General features: G+C 44.7%; 8 protein-coding genes and 1 non-coding gene across 9 annotated transcripts; 4 read left to right on the forward strand and 5 right to left on the reverse strand.

The window, feature by feature from the left end:
* Nucleotides 1-156: 156 nt before the first annotated feature.
* Nucleotides 157-1,394, forward strand: VTP01DRAFT_3580 (uncharacterized protein; the record flags this gene model as incomplete). Its single annotated transcript, XM_069382167.1, has 4 exons — nucleotides 157-306; nucleotides 365-426; nucleotides 492-610; nucleotides 685-1,394. 4 exons carry the CDS (start codon nucleotides 157-159, stop codon nucleotides 1,392-1,394), a joined length of 1,041 nt encoding a protein of 346 aa, XP_069236322.1.
* Nucleotides 1,395-2,195: 801 nt separating this feature from the next.
* Nucleotides 2,196-3,855, reverse strand: VTP01DRAFT_3581 (uncharacterized protein; the record flags this gene model as incomplete). Its single annotated transcript, XM_069382168.1, has 6 exons — nucleotides 2,196-2,397; nucleotides 2,448-2,566; nucleotides 2,622-2,831; nucleotides 2,893-2,939; nucleotides 2,995-3,135; nucleotides 3,198-3,855. 6 exons carry the CDS (start codon nucleotides 3,853-3,855, stop codon nucleotides 2,196-2,198), a joined length of 1,377 nt encoding a protein of 458 aa, XP_069236323.1.
* Nucleotides 3,856-5,792: 1,937 nt separating this feature from the next.
* Nucleotides 5,793-5,864, forward strand: VTP01DRAFT_t78. The gene has a single exon. It is a non-coding gene; the product is annotated as a tRNA-Cys (tRNA).
* A 617-nt stretch (nucleotides 5,865-6,481) lies between these two features.
* On the reverse strand, nucleotides 6,482-9,933 carry VTP01DRAFT_3582 (uncharacterized protein; the record flags this gene model as incomplete). Its single annotated transcript, XM_069382169.1, has 10 exons — nucleotides 6,482-7,921; nucleotides 7,981-8,082; nucleotides 8,144-8,240; nucleotides 8,308-8,528; nucleotides 8,589-8,906; nucleotides 8,971-9,063; nucleotides 9,118-9,297; nucleotides 9,373-9,522; nucleotides 9,581-9,717; nucleotides 9,783-9,933. 10 exons carry the CDS (start codon nucleotides 9,931-9,933, stop codon nucleotides 6,482-6,484), a joined length of 2,889 nt encoding a protein of 962 aa, XP_069236324.1.
* Nucleotides 9,934-10,904: 971 nt separating this feature from the next.
* VTP01DRAFT_3583 (uncharacterized protein) lies at nucleotides 10,905-12,211 on the forward strand (the record flags this gene model as incomplete). Its single annotated transcript, XM_069382170.1, has 4 exons — nucleotides 10,905-11,202; nucleotides 11,290-11,453; nucleotides 11,533-11,821; nucleotides 11,892-12,211. The coding sequence occupies 4 exons, from the start codon at nucleotides 10,905-10,907 to the stop codon at nucleotides 12,209-12,211; spliced, it is 1,071 nt and encodes a 356-aa protein (XP_069236325.1).
* A 413-nt stretch (nucleotides 12,212-12,624) lies between these two features.
* Nucleotides 12,625-13,104, reverse strand: VTP01DRAFT_3584 (uncharacterized protein; the record flags this gene model as incomplete). Its single annotated transcript, XM_069382171.1, has 3 exons — nucleotides 12,625-12,690; nucleotides 12,746-12,828; nucleotides 13,044-13,104. The coding sequence occupies 3 exons, from the start codon at nucleotides 13,102-13,104 to the stop codon at nucleotides 12,625-12,627; spliced, it is 210 nt and encodes a 69-aa protein (XP_069236326.1).
* A 1,112-nt stretch (nucleotides 13,105-14,216) lies between these two features.
* Nucleotides 14,217-14,450, reverse strand: VTP01DRAFT_3585 (uncharacterized protein; the record flags this gene model as incomplete). The annotated part of the gene is made up of 1 exon (XM_069382172.1): nucleotides 14,217-14,450. The coding sequence occupies one exon, from the start codon at nucleotides 14,448-14,450 to the stop codon at nucleotides 14,217-14,219; it is 234 nt and encodes a 77-aa protein (XP_069236327.1).
* Nucleotides 14,451-14,885: 435 nt separating this feature from the next.
* Nucleotides 14,886-16,501, forward strand: VTP01DRAFT_3586 (uncharacterized protein; the record flags this gene model as incomplete). Its single annotated transcript, XM_069382173.1, has 5 exons — nucleotides 14,886-15,048; nucleotides 15,120-15,496; nucleotides 15,559-15,619; nucleotides 15,682-16,086; nucleotides 16,161-16,501. The coding sequence occupies 5 exons, from the start codon at nucleotides 14,886-14,888 to the stop codon at nucleotides 16,499-16,501; spliced, it is 1,347 nt and encodes a 448-aa protein (XP_069236328.1).
* Nucleotides 16,502-16,567: 66 nt separating this feature from the next.
* On the reverse strand, nucleotides 16,568-17,914 carry VTP01DRAFT_3587 (uncharacterized protein; the record flags this gene model as incomplete). Its single annotated transcript, XM_069382174.1, has 6 exons — nucleotides 16,568-16,708; nucleotides 16,771-17,023; nucleotides 17,089-17,146; nucleotides 17,206-17,302; nucleotides 17,372-17,476; nucleotides 17,543-17,914. The coding sequence occupies 6 exons, from the start codon at nucleotides 17,912-17,914 to the stop codon at nucleotides 16,568-16,570; spliced, it is 1,026 nt and encodes a 341-aa protein (XP_069236329.1).
* Nucleotides 17,915-18,004: the final 90 nt, after the last annotated feature.

Here is an 18,004-nt window from a genome sequence, read left to right on the forward strand (position 1 = left end):
ATAATATTACCTTCAGGGAGCATATCAGCAAAGGGTCCCTTGCTGGCACGGGTGATTACCGATTGGAGGGCAAAGACATTGACAATTGCTCGGGGGCTTGACATCAACTTTGTTTATTATCCATAGTACGCCTTAAAACTTTGGAAATATTGTACTATGGTGCGAGTACCCGTCACCATATTGACCGGGTTCCTAGGGGCCGGCAAGACCACCCTGCTCAACCGTATACTCGACGCGACAAGTAACAAGCAGATTCCTCGACGCATTGGTGTCATTGAGAATGAATTTGCAGCAGCGTTCGGCATTGTAAGAAGCAGCGAAGCAACGTGGGATTTGACACGAAACTGACCAACCCTCTCACAAGGAAAATGAGATCATCCATCAAGACAATGCTCAGGATATTCAAAATCTCTATGAATTCGGATGGTAACGACGTCGCGTTGTCGCGAGATGCATTTATATGTTTTGATGACAAACTGTTGCCCACGCAGGGGTTGCGTGTGCTGCTCTTCTAGCGGCGAGCTTATCAATGCGCTGGTCGAGATCGCGAATCAGAATGCCGAGCTTGGACCTGACAGACGCATAGAACACGTTATACTCGAGACTACAGGTGACGGCGCATTTATAGCTTGGAAAATCCAGGTGGAAGCAGGACTGAACCTTTTTTTCCTTTGCACACAACAGGTCTGGCAGACCCTGGACCAGTTCTTCGAATGATCAAACTGGGTGCAGACGGAAAGGGCACAGATGACATTGTCCAGAACTTTTACGTTGACGGCATCATAACCGTGCTGGATGGCAAGAATTTCTTTACTCGGCTGCGCGCACACACCGACGAGTACAAGAATGAACCGCTTGCGCAAATACTGACCACAGATTACGTCGTAATCAACAAGATAGATTTGCTTGACAATGCCGAGGTAAACAAAATCACAGAGTTTATCAACCAACACAATCCCAAAGCACGGATATTCCCAGCGACTTATGCTCAGGTGCCTCTCGAGCCACTCTTCCATTTGCGTTCACCTGACTGTCCCTTGAACATGAGCAACGATGCCGAAACAGAGTCTAGCAAATTGCATGACCCTTCTATAGAGCAGTCCATGCTGCTTGTTAGCAATGTTGTGGATAAACAACGTATATTGGAATTTATTCAACGGGAAGCGCGCCAATTCGGTGGCAAACTTTACCGGATCAAAGGCGTTCTGGCACTTCCCGATTCCAACAAAAAATGGGTCGTTCAAGGCGTCGGCAGCGACATTTCTATAGAAGAGCATAGGGAATGGGATGAAGGAGAACCGAGAGATAGTCGGTTGACCTTTATTGGCAAAGATATGAAAGAGCATGGAGATCGATTACAAAAGGAATTTGAAGCATGTCTAGTACCTTTATGATATAAAAGAATTGACGAAATTAAACTACAAAGATAGCAATACAATCAGGAGCAAATAAAATGCACAGGAAAGAAACGAAGTAAGAAGGAAGGTTATCGAAGAAAAGAAAGACTTTTAGTACACTGTTTGTATCTAACTGAACAATCATGAGGATTTAAAATGTTCAATTTATGGATTAAGGGCTTGTATTCCGCAAGTCCCCAGCCTCTTCGCCCAATCATGTTCTTAGATAAAGAGATGGTAAAGCAACATGTGTATTGTCGAAATCATTGGCGTCTTTGCGCGAGGTGCATTGCGACGCAAGAGCGCCAGGACACTTCGCACTTTGATCTTGCATAGCGTTGACTTTGGTGAATTAAGCTTTTGTATCCTTCAAGAGCCTAGCAATCTTCGTACAGTATAACCAGAAGCTTTAATCCGTTCCACTAGGCCATTGATGAATGAAGATATCAAATAGAACAGATATAAATAACAACTCAAGGGTGTATTCTCGCGAGCGCAGGTCTGAAAAACCAGGAATTCAATGGCGCTGTGCTTGCCTGCAGAAGCGAAGCGGATGAAGGTCAAACAAGGTTATTCAGCAGATTCGAAATAACAAGAGCTTTAACGAACCAACCGAATCAAGCGCACCATGCGAAGCGAAGCGTGAAGCGCTTGTGGAATATATTTTCATGCACATTGTGCTCCCCACCGATGTGTTGTAATTATGTAAGTCAACGCCTGGAAATATAGTACGAGCTTCATCGTAACAGGAAACATTCAATAATGTTTTATTGATTGATAAAATGCTTAACGGATTATTTACAATTCGTCCTTGGCGACGGGTTTGGCCTTCTTATCGAAGGCTGCCAAGATGTTACGTCGAATGGAAAAGTCGTCCAACTTGGCAGAAGTGACAATGTTGGACTTTGCGATCTTGTTGATTCGGTCGGTTTCTGTCTTCAAGAACTTATCGCCGTTGACAATGACCTTTTCCATGATCTTGGCATAATAGTTGGCATATCTTCAAAGTAGTTAGTAGTTGTTTAATCTTCAAATGTTTGTAAGCTATACCTGTTGTTCAAGGGCTTCGCGATTGCGGCTGCCTTGGCTTGAATTTCTTCCTTTGCTGCCTTGGAGGATGCCTTTACGAATTCGATGGCCAAGGCATCAAGTTCGGCGATGCGACCAGCCTATAGGTTTTCATGAGCTTACCATCTCAAGAATCTCTAACTCTTCAGAACTTACAGTAGCTTCCAGTCCTCCGCCGACAAGACGTTTAGTGCCGCAATGCTTGTTGAGGAAGTCAACGAAACCTTGCTCTGTGCGAGGACCTTCATATGCAATAGGTTCCTTGTCTTCGCCAGCAGGGAAGAACTTGATGGTTGGGAAGCCCGAGATTTCGTAAGCGTGTGCAATGTCTTTCTCACTGTCGGCATCGATCTTTGCAACAATGCACTGCAGAGAAGATTAATCATCAGTTCACAATCCCTTCAGTATATAATTTTGTGCGACTTACATTTTCTTCGTTTGCATAGTCAGTGCCGACTTTCTCGTAGATAGGAGCTACGTAACTTTATAAATATTGTTTCGTCTACGTCTGGTGTGGCCTAGGACTTACCAAGGTTCTTGCAGTGGCCGCACCAAGGAGCATAGAATTCTACCAGGACGTTTTTGCTGGCATCCTTGACAATGGAATCAAAGTTTTCAGAAGTAAGGACAACGACTTCGGACTTGTGGGCCTTGATACGAGGGCGTACACCTAATTGCATATTAATGGTTAGTGTAAATTTTCCTTTTTCAATCTGGCGCAACAATACTTGCCTGACTTTTCGCGAACGAATTTGGTCAAGGAATCCAAGTCGCGGCCTCCGCGATAGTCCTCGACACCGTCAGCGGTAGTAACACCCTTGGGGAACCACTTGATAGTAGGGAAGCCTTGAATACCGAATTCTCCTCCAAGATCTCGGTGTGCATCGGCATCAACTTTAGCGATAATGACTTCGTCCCGGGACTGAGCAAATGCTTCTCCGAGCTCTTCATAGGTAGGAGCCAATCTCTTGCAGTGTCCGCACCAAGGAGCATAGAACTCGACAAGTGCAGGCTTTGAGCCATCGATAACTTTGTGGAAGTTGGAGCCGGTGAGAACGACGACGTTGCCATCCATGGTAACCAGGTCTGTGCCGCTGCCACGAATCACACCGGAAGCTTTGTCACGAAGATAGTTCACGACATCAGCGGGGGAGTTGAAATCCTTCAACTGTTCAAAAGCATTGTTGACGTGTCCAGCGAGTTTCTCAGGAGTAACAGTTTTGACCTGAGCCCAAGCATTGTGAAGGTGTGCTTGAACAGTAGGAACATCCAGCTGCTTCGCGTTCTCTACCAGGTTTTGAGCAATGTTGCCTCCTTTGTAGTAGTCGTAACCGAGGAATGAGGCGTTTACAATTAGTAGCAGAAGAAACACGTTTCGGAAGAACGCCATGTTGTCTTCAGCAAAGAAAGAAGTGAAAAGGCGGTCGGTTCGGGACGCGTATGCAATTGGCTACTAGCGAATGATATTCAGACAAGTGTTCGGCGTCAGCTTATGGTAACAGCACACCCTTTTCACAGCACGAGTCTAATATGCAAAAACGACGCAGTAATATGACTTGTCGCTTGCTGTCATGAATACAGATAGAACATGTTTTCATTTTCGTTATCAACAACAACTTTACACCCGCCGCATCTGCTCGTCAGTCTAATACTATCGACTTTGCACTATACTGTTGCTTTACGGTTCCTGCACATTGATTGTTTAAAATAAGACTGAAAATAAGGATAGAGAATTAAGATAAGCCGTTTCTTCAGCCCTGGACTAGAAAGCAACACCGTTATCCTTACCCGTAAATCTTATGCGAAACGTAGAAGAATAATCTTGTTGGCGGGTACATGTGATGCAGATGGATTTATACATAGCGTTACATTACTCACCAATTGAAAGACTGAGAACATGCTTTGGGCTGCAACCGGCTGTTTGCGTGGCTGGTTCTAGGTGGATACATGTCATCATAGGGGTATTCAGCATTATCATTTTCTATGCGATTGCATACATTGTAGTTTCATGAAAGTCATATATTTACAGGATTACTTGGAGCCCATCTTCATCTACTAGTAAGATCACGGTAGTTATTGCTGTTCCCAGAACAATATATGTCATGCATGCTCTGGAATCAAAGCGAAATAATTCAAAGGAGGAAAAAGCAAAATGGCAGTTAACCAGCAAAAAAAGGACATATAGCGATACAGCTCCTCCAATGTCAAAACAGTATCAATGCAGCATATTGAGGAGCTTGCATTCAAAATCCATTAATGAAACACAGGAGCATGAAAATCAAGAAATAGCCAAAATAAACAGAAACCTGCTTTCTATTGAATAGTTCGCATAATGCTCCAGCTAAAATATATATTTGATCGATGTCCATGCATAAATTTTTCAACATCTGGAAGAGTTTACCGGGAGAGAACAATAATATCGACGCATGAGAGTTGACTTGGCACGGAAGCATCTTGATGGTTATTACATCAGCTAAACGAGACCAAGTATGGATGTTCAAAAGAACGCATTGGAAAACCTAAAGTTCAATCCAGTAATGATCCCTTTCTTTACTCTTCATACCAGCTCAACCCAAAATAGCTTTCAATACAGCTTCTTAATGTCACATTCATGTGATTTCTATACAGCTGCATAATTAGCTATAGTCTTATCGAAACAATGATGCATTTGGTGGAAGTGTGCAGGATAAATCAAGTTGTAAACTGTGGTGTCGATTAATGGAAGTTTTTGCTTTTTTTAACAGCCTCACATAGTACTCGATCATATATGATTTTCCACCTATTTTCAAATTTGTATATATTCTTGTTGCTTTGCTTTCTAAATAGGACCGAACTGATGGATAGATGCAGTTGCACTGGTATGGATTTTGAAAAGTCGACTTGTCGCAGCGCAGTGCACCAGCGGCGAGATTTCCAGATTAGGTCACGTGAGCAAGAAGGGTGGCAGAAATAAACCTCTAGTTAGAGCCGTTTTCGTCGTCGTACCAGAATGAAATTTTAGTACATACGTACACTGTTTCCCGAAATCAATGTCGCTCTCAGCCAATTCTGAAGTTGCAGGCTGGCAAAAATAGAAGTTTCTTTGTGGATACGACATTTGATTTGTCATCGAGCGCAAAAAGTTTCTGGGCACATATGACTTCTAGTTTTGCCATCCTGCAACTTCAGAATTGGCTGAGAGCGACATTGATTTTGGAAAACAGTGTATTTTTACGTCTACGTTAATAAAATGTCAAAAAACTTGCAGATGTATTAGTAAAAATACGAAAAATTTTGAGTTTCAGTTTGCTACAACATATAAATAAAAAACCTCTTAGACAACCAGCAGGGGTTATAACTCAGTGGCAGAGTGGAAGATTGCAGATCTTCTGGTCCCGTGTTCGAACCACGGTGGCCCCTCATTTTTGCTCTCTACAGTACACACTTCAGCCGCCCGGCTAGATCCATGCCATTTGGCAGCAAATCCTTTTTTTCTCTACTGTATATATATAAATCATCAGTCATTTCTTGGGGATACATTCTTTATATTTTTGTCAGAAAAATGAACCTATTTTTCGACAGCTATGGTCAATTTTCTTATTTCCATTGGGGCTACCATGGATGATCGCTATTTTCTTTTTGTAGTCTACTATCTGTACATGTATTAATATGTACCGTTGCAAGTCAGATTACTGTGTAGCTTTCGTCGACTCCTAAAATCTAAAATGTTTTGCAACATATGCTTAAGGTAAATCCGTGTATAAATTCAACGCAAACGTTCCCACATATACACGTACTTGCTGCATATTACTATCAATCAGCACAACTGTACATGTATGATGTGCTTTAGAATATCATTGTAACATACATATGTAAATAGGAAAGACGGACAGAGGGCAATATGATGCAGCAGAAGAAATATGTATATTACGCTTACCAACACTTTATTCGAATAGTCATTGCAAATTCACAACAGACGAAAGGATCGCAAAAAGATAGTGACTAGTTAATTCAAAATGGCGGGAGAAGAACTATGATTAATGATCCTTTTCAGAGACTTCACCTTCTTCTTTTCCATCATCAACAGGAGCAGCAGATGTTTCTTTCTTTTCCTCCGATGCTGGTTCTGTCTCCATTGATTCTCCTTGCTGCTGCTGGTTCTGCTGTTCCTGTTGCTCTGAAGGCTTTTCAGATTCCTCCTGCTGCTGTGCAGCCGGTGGAGTTACAGTTTTTGAGGTGGATGTCTGCTCCTGACCTTCCATCGGTACGGCTTCATCCTTTGGTTCTTGTTTCAACTCCTGCTTCGGGGATTTGGGTTGTTCTCTATAGCTCTCATTTTTCCGTGGGCGTTTAGACTCTTGGGATGATTCGTTATCTTCTCCAGGGTATGTTCTCTTTTGTGTCTCTTGGTTCTGCGCGGCGTTACCCATACTCAACAAAGTACTTGCAGCGCTCTCATCGTAGTCTTCATCAATCTTTCTCGTTGATGCGCTCGTCTGAGTAGCACTCGGAACCTGTGTAGCTGATGAAGGTTCTTCCTTTGTAGCCGCGTTCTCAGCAGGAACTTCGGCGTTGCTTTCAGGTGCAGCGATGTCTTTGGGAGCTGTAGAGATTCGGGCATCTTCTTGAGGTTTCGATGGCTGTGGTGGCTCTTCGGTAGGAGCGGGTTTCTCTGCTGGAGCTGGCTTTTCGACTTGTGCCTCAGAAGCAGGAACAGGCGCAGCAGTGGCAGCGGTGGCGGGAGCAGGGACAGGAGCGCGTTCAGCTGACGGCGGACGAATTTGTTCGGTAGCCATAGGTTCCTCAGACTTCATTGGAGGTAGTTGTTGCTGTTTTGCGGATTCTGGGGGATATTCTGGTCTTGGATATGCTGCTGGTTCCGCTGGACGTGCACCGTAGTGAGCATGAGCTGGATCGTTACCTTCGTATGCTACTGGAGATTTTTGCGCTGAGGCAGGTCCTTCTGCTGGATGATGAGGTGGTGCTACAGGAGGATTACGCGGCGATGCAGTAGTTTCTGGACGAGGCGAAGCATGCGGATGCTGCGGAGAAGCCGTCGGTTGCTGCCAGCTGTGGCGCGTCGACAATGGATGTGGAGGGGCTCGGTTAGCGTCAGGAGCATGCTGCTTTGGCGACAAGGCAGGACGAGTTTCCTCTGGTGGCACGGGCTTTGCGGCATAGGGGTGGTGAGATGCGGCGGCAGCTCGTTGGTCGACGTGAGGACTCTGCTGATAAGGCAACGATGCAGGGGGTGGTGTGCGACGATCGCGGGAAACTTCGTTCTCTGCCATTATCGGGTTCATCTGAGAACGTTCGGAAGGTGCAGGTGCATGGCCACCTCCAATGCCTGGTATACGGACATCCTCGTTAGCAGCGGTAGGTTGGGGAGTAGCATGGATATTAGCAGGACGATTACTTGGTTGTCCACTTAAAGCAGGGAGATCCCGAGTCTGGCCATTGTTGGTTTCATGGGAGTTCTATATTTCGTTCATTTAAGTAACCACCGCTAACTTGTCATACCATGTGGTATACTTACCGTTGGTAACATCAGGGTTGATGGTCTGTCTTCAGGCGCACGCGATCCACCGACGCTAGTGTTGTATGCAGACATGCTCGACAAAGCAGTGCCAGAGCCAGGCTAGTTAGGAATAATATTTAGAACCACTCATATGGTCAATCAATACTGAACAAAAATGTACCTGGTTAAACGGCACACCGTTGAGAGGTTGTGAGCCTGGTCCATTCTGATATTGGTTAGGGTTGCTCACATCGCGAGGAGCAGGAGCGCTGCCAGCACTAAGATCAATAAGCATTGTTAGCAAAAATCTCTTTGACACTAGCAGTAAACGGTTGCTATCCTTACATTTGTGAGGATTGAACAGATTGCGATTTACGCAGTAATTCCAGTCGTTGCTTGATATGCGGGTTTGTCGGGTCCAAATCTGCCGCTCGTTGATATGCATCCAAAGCGTCTTGTACTTGGTTGTTGCAGGACTCGTACAAAGTGCCAAGATCATACCATACTTCACTGATGTATGGATTAAGACGGATAGCACGGCTGTAAGCATCCAGAGCATCCCGATACTAGAATTATGCAATGAGTTCACTATTTTACGTAACCCATATCAAGTAAGTTGTATTCACCTGGTTAATCTGGTAGTACAAGACGCCGATCGAGCACCAGAAAGTAGGGTTCCGGGCGTCACGATACACCGCTTGCTGGTAGGCTTCGTAAGCCTTGTTATAGTTCTGTTCCGCCATGTAACATCTTCCCAAGAGATACCATGATTGAGCATCGTTGCTGTCAGATTTTAAAGAGCGTGTAAGGTACTGTATGGCCAGATTTTGGTTGCAAAAAGAGGTATTCTGCTGATGATAAAGCCATCCTAGTTGCTGAAGGACTTTTGCATGATCTGGATTCTCAGCCAAAACTCGTTCATATGCTTCTTTTGCCAATTCATACTGTTTACAGCCGATATGGTTTGAATTCGTATACGGAGAGCAGTTCAAAAAGTTCAGGTCTTACCTCCTTTTGTTGCTCGTAAACATGTCCGGTTTGGAACCAAATGTCGGGCTCCGTCAAAGGACGTGGAGGCGAATGTAAAATGTAGCGGAAGCACTGAGTGAACTGTAGTCAGCATTGTGTCGTAGTAAGACTGCTACCTGTACACACCTGTAGAGATAGATCAAACTTTTGTTGCTGCTTGTAAATAATTCCAAGTCGGAAATAGATCTCGTTTGCTTTCTCGAATTTAGGATCCATCTTCATAACGGCAGAGAATGCTTCTTCGGCGTGTTCCAAGGATCCATACCGATCGTAAAGGATACCAATTCCATACCACAATTTCGGATCCTATCAAAAATACAGTTTAACGGGGCTATTCTCGTACGTAATATTGATTTCATATGTGCATTTTCGAGGTGTTACCTTTGGATTGGATAGATGATACAATGCTTGTTGATATGCATGATAAGCATCCTGCAAATTGTCCATCATAAGGTAGCAATGGCCGAGAGCAGCCCATGTCTCTCCATTGTTCTCCTGAATAGCCAAAATGCGCTTAAAATATTCTACTGCCTTTGGATAATCGTTCAATGTAAAGAAGAAGAACGGTGCGTTTCAAATCAACACGTACCCTTCCAAACTGCTCACGCCCGCGGCAGAGGGATGCGATCTGCGTGAGTGCGGCGATCGAGTAAGGGTTGTGTCGTAAAGCGGATTCATAACAGCTTGTTGCTTTGTCGTAATCGCTCATTAATTCCGCCAGATTGCCTAGGTTCGCGGTAAGGGGTCAGTGATTTGAGTCGTGTCAAAAGTCAGATCGAAAAGATTCTCACCCATGGAAAGCCATGTCTGTTCATTTACTTGAGCGAGCTTCTGCGCGGCCGTTGTAGGTTGCTGAGGCTGTGCTGGTGGGGGCTGCTGTTGCGGTGGTTGCTGAGAAGGGTATTGCTGCTGTTGCTGCTGCTGAGGGGTAGTGGCAGCCATCTTCTACTGTCGAATTGTCAAGGACGAGCAATCTTGGCGGACCAATCTGAACGCGTACCTTTCAAGGGAGAGTAAAGACAGAATAAGGGAACCAAGTTTTTCAAAATTCGAAGGAGGAATTTGCAAGCAAGTAGGCACGGGGCAAGATGAGAAAAACAAGTTTTTTCATCCACGAGAGCGCATCACACACACAGCATCAGCAAAAAAAGCTTTACCCGGGACCAACTTCCGACCGACGGACTCAACCCCCAATCCACGCTGAGACGGAAACAGCAACATTTCCCTCAGGGGCGAATCCTTGACAACCTCCAGTTACAGCAGCAGATTCCATGCATTTATCATCGATCATTGATTGCTGAATATGTCAGATGATTAGAGATACCGTACTCTGTCCAATATGGTTACAACAGTTTACTTGCATCACTAACGAGCACTGACAACTGTTATCCCTTTTTTCCCTTGCACTACAGAATTTTCGGGCCGAATGATGCCTTTTCTGTCATTTTATTCCTTTCGGCATGAGCTTGCCAGTTGTTCTAGTATACAGTGAACCATTCCCCAGCGTGATATACTGCCCTTACCAACTTTATTCTCTTTCTCATTTCTTCCCAAGACTTGCTCAAGTTAGCAATGCAGCGGGGAAAAAGCAATAAAGAGTAATGATTACAGCAATGCAGACCGTATAAGTGTTCACTGTGCCAAAAGCTCTATTTATATTTTGTTCCAAGGTATAATCAAGATAAGTCTACAGACCATTAGTGGTTGTGATTTGACAGAAAGGGAATTGATGTGCAGCCCCAGTCAAGAAACAATGAGCAAGATCAATTCCAACGCTGTATCTTTTCAATTTCATTGGCGCAAGATAAGTCCTACTCTTATCTTTTTTGCAAAAATGCATTTAAATACTGGACGTTCTTCCCTTTTCTGTCATTCACACTCTACACGTTTGAAACTTGCTTTTCTTTTCTCCAATGGCCGTCTGCTCGAATGCGTCCACGTTGGAAAAGTACCTGAAGCTCGATCAAAGAGGCTCTGTACAGGTCGAATATATTTGGATCGACGGATTCAATCAGCTACGCTCCAAAACAAAGACGCTGTCATCGGTACCAATGGATGTCAACGAGCTGCCCGAGTGGAACTATGATGGATCTTCGACAGGTCAAGCTCAAGGCCACGACTCTGATGTCTTGTTAAAACCAGCCGCGATGTTTGCCGATCCTTTTCGACGAGGAGACAATAAGCTTGTTCTCTGCGAGACTTACAACCCCGGTAAGAAGGGGAGATAAGACCTGATAACGATAGATTGATCCGCGGGGTTAATCGGCGTGGCATTTCTCTCATTCATTTATTTGGCAGATGGAACCCCACATGCGACCAACTATCGTCATCCGTGCAAGAAGGTCATGGAAGCCTACGCTGATGCGAAGCCCTGGTTCGGCATCGAGCAGGAGTACATGTTTATGGATCTCGAAACAAATAAGCCCTACGGTTGGCCTCGATTAGGGTTTCCAGAACCGCAGGTAACACACCGCCGCCGTATCATTAAATCGACCACTTTCGGAACGTATCTCTGACAAGTTCCTCCTCTTCTATAATTAGGGCAAATATTACTGCGGCATCGGTGCAGGCAAGGTTTTTGGTCGCGATATTGTCGAGGCGCATTACAGGGCATGCCTGTATGCTGGAATCAAAGTATCTGGTGTCAACGCCGAAGTGGCACCGGGCCAATTCGAATTCCAGGTCGGTCCATGTGAAGGTCTAGATATGGGCGACCATCTTTGGGTGGCAAGATACATTCTTGAACGTATTGCAGAAGACTTTGGTATTGCCATCAGTATTCATCCGAAACCAGTACCAGGAGATTGGAACGGTGCTGGTTGCCATACCAGTACGTGAACAGAAAAAAAATGTTGTCGATAACAATTAGCTGGTAGCTAATCGTGAAGTAATCTATCTAGATTATTCAACAGAAGAAATGCGGCAAGAAGGTGGCCTGGCAGCGATCGAGAAAGCCATCGAGAACATGAGTCTGCGACACTTTGAACACATTGAAGTGTACGGCGAAGATAACGACCTACGATTAACAGGCGAGCACGAGACAGGCCACATCAGCGCATTTTCATACGGTATTGCCAATCGCGGCGCTTCCATCCGAATTCCTCGCCACGTCGGCAAGGAAGGCAAAGGATACATGGAAGATCGCCGCCCGGCATCCAACATCGATCCTTACCGCGTTACCGCCATTATCGTCGAATCATCCTTAGGTCCACCAGCATAAACTTCATACATCACACCGTTAAAGCATCTATACATGTATACCTTCCTTGCGGATATTCATATATATTTGCAAGAATAAAACGCACATTGTCTGTCATCGAAAGAAAGTACTAAAAATATATAAATATATTGCTCGAGAGTTTTGATACATCTGGATGGATGCTACGCGTCAGCATCAGTAGGATCATTGGAGTGCAATGGATCTTGGCGGCATGGCCTCTTGCGAACTTCTTTATTCCAAACGCCAGGAAAGTTGAAAACAGTGAATGACTGTATATCGAAAAATTGCTTCTAACAAATTTCATAAAGTTATTACCAGAACGTGTTCCAGTAAAGTTGGTACTAGTAGAGCTTACCAAGTTGCATAGCTATTGTTTACGTTTTTTACCGCGATGCATTTCATTTATGTGACGTTTAAAGCTTTCGGAAGAAATGTAGCTGAGCATCCAGGTTCAGTGCACTTGATTTTCTACGTTGTTTCTAGAGAATGAAATCAATTTCGATCTCATAAATATTTTGGTAGCAAACAACATACTTCTGTATGTAGCAGCCACTCGTGTTCATTAAGGTACGTCTTTTTCACTGATTTTCCACAAATGTCAAAACGAGCGCCATGATCTTTAACGTAGCATGCTATTCAGTCTAACCTTATACTCTCACCATCTCACAAGATATCACAAATATTTTCGTGGGTTGCTGCATGCATCTTCATTGATGTCTTGTTCCTGAATAATTTTGTACAACCTGGATATGTACATGGAATATTTTTCTATTCGCCATGCATGACAAATTTAATACATGCTACCGACGACTAGTACTGCATTACAGCTTACTTCGGCATGCACGTATGCCCAGTGTTGCTTCATCCCAAATTTCGGATATATTTTGCCGCATGCTTCGTAAGAGCATTTAAGCTGAACTGCAATCAGTTATCCGCATTAATGCTAGCTGTTCTTAAAGTAAAATTAGACAAAGCATGAGGATACTGATTACTATATTTACGCCCTCGGAGCACTGAGAATGGAGATCTTTCAACGTTGGTAGAGGACTTCCGCACTATGACTCAGTGTTATACATGTGGGACCTTTTTTTTCTTTTGTCATGAAACAATACTTCTACGAAGAGCAATATGCTTCGGTAGTTAAGCTGATCCATCTCCTTACCGTAGTTCTATATATAAATGAGGAGCGTGTTTGGACAGGACCCTAGGAGATTGGAATCCATCGAAATCTTGCATAATAACCACACCAAAGGAGTACTATAAGGAGATGTGGGCGGAATAGTTGCAAAGACAAAGTATTGAAGTTATGCCGATGATTGATCCAGTCAAATATCAAGACGTGCAGCGTGGAACCGTCATATTCCAGCCTATCTATGTGACGAACCAACTGTGGTATCCAACACTTCGTTCATCAGAAATTGACAGGAATGTTGATCACACTGCACTTCATATCCCTCTTTCTTGCTATGGTAAAACAGATAGCTTAATTGTCACTATGTTAATCTTGACAGCTCCTATCATACATCAAGCAATGGTTTCCCCCTCTGATAGTGACAAATGCACGGCAGATGCTTACCCCATCAGTGTTTAATGGACTTCACCGGATTATATTAGATGAATACAGAGGAAAGAAGACCGCCAAGGAAGGATTCTTTACATATACACAATGGAAGTGAATAGAGAACTTGATAATGCACCAACCAATTTCCGCTATTAACTTCGTTCACTTTGCAGCAGATCTCTAAGATCGCGTGTAAAATAAGCCAACAATCCACAGCTCCAACTGTGAGGATATTCCTCGATCGTCATTATACGCCTCCGAGTAGAGCTAGATATTAATATCCATATACAAGAATATAGCTAATATACTGTTAAATTCCTTGTCTCCGGTAGGTTATCTCTGACAGCTTCTCTCACAAAACTTAAAACATTATGCTATTATTGTTTCGTTGAAGAGTTTAATAATGATACTAGAAACAAGATGCTCGATACATCTGGATCAATACTACGCGCCTGTGTTCGTGGGATCTTTTGAGTGTAAAGGAAATTGCTTGCGACGGATGGGATCAAAGAACTGGCCAAGTCTGTCTGGTTTCTTTGTATTGCGCATGGCATCGTTGAGATATTTTACAAGCGCAGGATCGCTGTTTCCCTCCTCATGATACACTGAACTTGGCGAGTCTGGTTCTTGTTGCTGTTGCGCTTGCTTATCTTTGCGGTGACGGTGGAAAAACGACATGGTAACGAATAAGTGTGATCGGTAGGGGTATTGACATAACACGCCCTTTTTAAGTCATTTCCCCCGGGTCACGACATCGGTGTTTCATAGCTGATACTAAACTTATGTTAGGCTCAATTTGATGTCCGATATACGCGAAAATATAAGCAAGTTACTGTCATCAAGTGATAGTTGCGACCAGGATACGGGCAAGTAGTAGTCGTCCTTCGACCATGGTCATCGGTGAAGAATTGACAGAATTCGCAGCAGAACTTCAGGTGCTGACGGAGAGGATTGCAATAACAGCAGCCAGCCAACGGCATGCGGCAGCGGGCGGTCGGAACCCCCGCGGCGGGGCGGGCAACGCGTAGTAGTTTTACCCGTCCGTCTTCACCGGATTTTCGGTTTGTTGCTGGGTAGAATTTTTTTCTCACGGCTTTTTTTTATATTTCCAACATGGCACCTCAATTCCCAACTCGACAAAACGTTAAAAAGATCCTGCAGCATTTTGGTGTCAACGAGGGCGTTATCTACCTGAACGGACAGGTGCTTCATGAACGTGACGACACTGACGTCGAGTTGGCGTTTCGCCAGGAAAGCAACTTTTTCTACGTTACTGGTATGGTTAAAGCTGCGGTACCTTTTCTTTTTTTGTTAGTCCTGCAACAATAACCATCCATGACGAAACAGGTGTGTCAGAGCCCGGTTTCCATGTCGTGATCGACCTTGCCACGCAGAAGGTTGAGTTGTATGCGCCTCCCGTCGACCCTGACCTCGTTATCTGGATGGGCGAGCCCGAATCTTTGGAGGAGATGCAGAGCAAGTATGACGTCGACCAAGTTGTATACGCTGACCAGCTTGAGTGCCGTCTCGCATCAGCTTCTGTTGTTTACTCAATTCCTATTGCAAACACAAAGGCTTTGGATGTCTCTAAAATCAAGTTTGCTGCCGCTGACGACAACGAGCGTCTGTACTCTGCATTCTGCGAAGCTCGCGCCGTAAAGTCTGACTGGGAAATTGCACTTATTCGTCAAGCAAACGATATCTCCTCAAATGCTCACATTCAGGTACGCCCTAAGTGCGCGCTGTTTTGTTTTTTTTATGCATGCTCACGCATAGTTGACTACAGCTCATGAGAGCGGCTGAGGTTGGCAAGAACGAATCGGATTTGCATGCTCTCTTCCTCTATGGTATCTGTCATATATGTCGACGTTTTTACTGGAGACATATACTGATATGTAATAATAATTAGAATCTGCTCGCAAGGGCGCCTTCTTCCAGTCATATCTCCCCATCGTCGGCGTGGGCAAAAACGCAGCAACTCTGCACTATGGAAAGAACAAGTCTCCTCTCACCAACGCCACAGACTTGATCTTGGTCGATGCCGGTGCAGAGTACAACTATTATGCCTCTGATATCACTCGCACATTCCCTGTTGGCGGCAAGTTCACCCCTGAAGCTGCCACTATCTACAACCTGGTTCTCGAAATGCAAAAGGCTTGCTTCGCTGAATGCAAAGCTGGCACTCCCTGGGAACGTATCCACGAAATAGCTCTCAACGTCGCATGCGAAGGTCTTTTGAAGATCGGAATCCTTAACGGCGACAAGCAGGAACTTTTGGACAAGGGTGTCGTTGCTGCTTTCTTCCCTCACGGCAGTAAGTGTCTTTTTTTTTTTTCTCTTTCGTCTTGTTTTATCCGAAAGTGCTTATCAATATTTTCCATCTACTAGTTGGTCACATGCTTGGCTTGGATGTCCACGATGTTGGTGGTTATCCAAAGGGAACTGAACATATCAACAAACCCGGATACCGCTACCTGCGTATGCGCCGCACGCTCGCTGCCGGTAACGTTGTCACCGTCGAGCCTGGTATCTACTTTTGCGATTTCATCATCAACCCCGTCGTCCAATCCCCAGAAACAAGCAAATACGTCAACCTCGAGATGCTCAACCGCTACAAGTCTGTTGGCGGCGTTCGCATCGAAGATAACATTGTCATTACTGAGGACGGCTTTGTAAACTTGACGACGGTCCCCAAGGAAATTGCAGACATTGAAAAGATCATGGCCTAATAGTAATAATAGAAATAAAATGCGACGCTGGCGTCTCTCTCTCTTTTGAATATATCACGGCCTTTTTTAGTTGACTAAAAAGAACATATACACAATCTGAAGAGCAGCAATCATCAAGAGGAACCACATTCGTCGTTTGCGCTGTGGATTTAACGTCGAAGGACCAGCGGCCGCGTCAGGAAGGATAACATAGCGCATGGAACGCAGCTACGTGGCAAACATGATTAGTTTTTCGATTATTTCAATATTCAGAAGCCATCCAGACTTACCAAGAAAAAGGCGACGCTCAGGGCAGTGTAGAAGAAAACGCCCCACGACAGCCACTTGCCTGCACCGAGCAGCTTGACAGCGTCCGTAACAATAATGCAAACATACTTGTAACCCGAATATGCCACCAAGTCAAGCATGGATGCTTCAAAGGGTATATTCAGAAAGTAGCAACCTAGGCGTGTAAACACGAGTTCCGAAAAGATAACTGCGACCGATGTCCATCCTGCCACGTACAACTGTTCTGGATGGAATCTGTGAACCAGACATGGTTAACATCCCTGGCAAATCCATCTTCTCTCGATTGTTTAGATACTCACGATCCCTGTTGTCCAGCTACTAAACCACACAATAAAACATATGTCACCAAAGCCATTACTATACATTTCACGTTAGCGATCTCAAATCTTTTCAGACATATAGGACAAACACTCTACCAGGGATATACAAGTCAGGAGAGTTAATATCTTCGCGAGGAGGCTTGAACCCATCCATCTGGCCAGTCTCGGTGCGTATTATTGATCTGCTCCAAGGCTTGAAAGTATAACGTGCCACATCAGTCAATACTCTGAACCTGTCGAGGCAAAATCACATTTGGCTTACAGAATGCTTCCAGGGAAACAAGATCAGTTTAATCTTGGATACGACGTACGAGTTGCTAACATTGAAGTAATGCCGTAAAGCGGGCATATCTATCCAGCGGTTGAACTGATACAAACATGCGCCCTCGCGTTAAACGATCGATGCTTCTGCCATCGCTCCATCCTGACTTACGTTTCGTTCCATGTATGCTTGGCCTTGTGCGACGGCATTGCCGGCAAACTGCATGCCGAGCTGGGCTGCTGGCTCATTGAATCCAAAGTGTGAGTACACGTTACTCGGTCCTTCCTGACCATAAATGCCTTGCTGTGGATGAGGAGGTGGAGGAGCTTGTCGATAGTGATAGCTCTGCTGTTGAGGGATTTGCTGTTGTGGAAGGCTAGGCGACGGTGAGGAATGATGATGGACGGCTGGATTAAAGTTGGGAATCGGGTGCTGAGGGACAGGATGCTGTAACGGTGGCGGCGACCGCTTCCCCAAAGGAGGCGATCCGTACTGTGCCGGCTCTGGGTTGTAGTAAGAGTAGCTGTTCTGACTCGGATTCATCTCTACGATTTCAAAACGACGAGCAGAAGCGCGCGACGTGGTTTCCGCCTGAAACTGAAAAATCAGAGTTGCACGAAAACTTTCGGGTGC

The sequence above is a fragment of the Rhizomucor pusillus genome (genome assembly GCF_041956525.1).
Source record: "Rhizomucor pusillus strain CBS 183.67 unplaced genomic scaffold VTP01scaffold_17, whole genome shotgun sequence".
Lineage (NCBI taxonomy): Eukaryota > Fungi > Mucoromycota > Mucoromycetes > Mucorales > Lichtheimiaceae > Rhizomucor > Rhizomucor pusillus.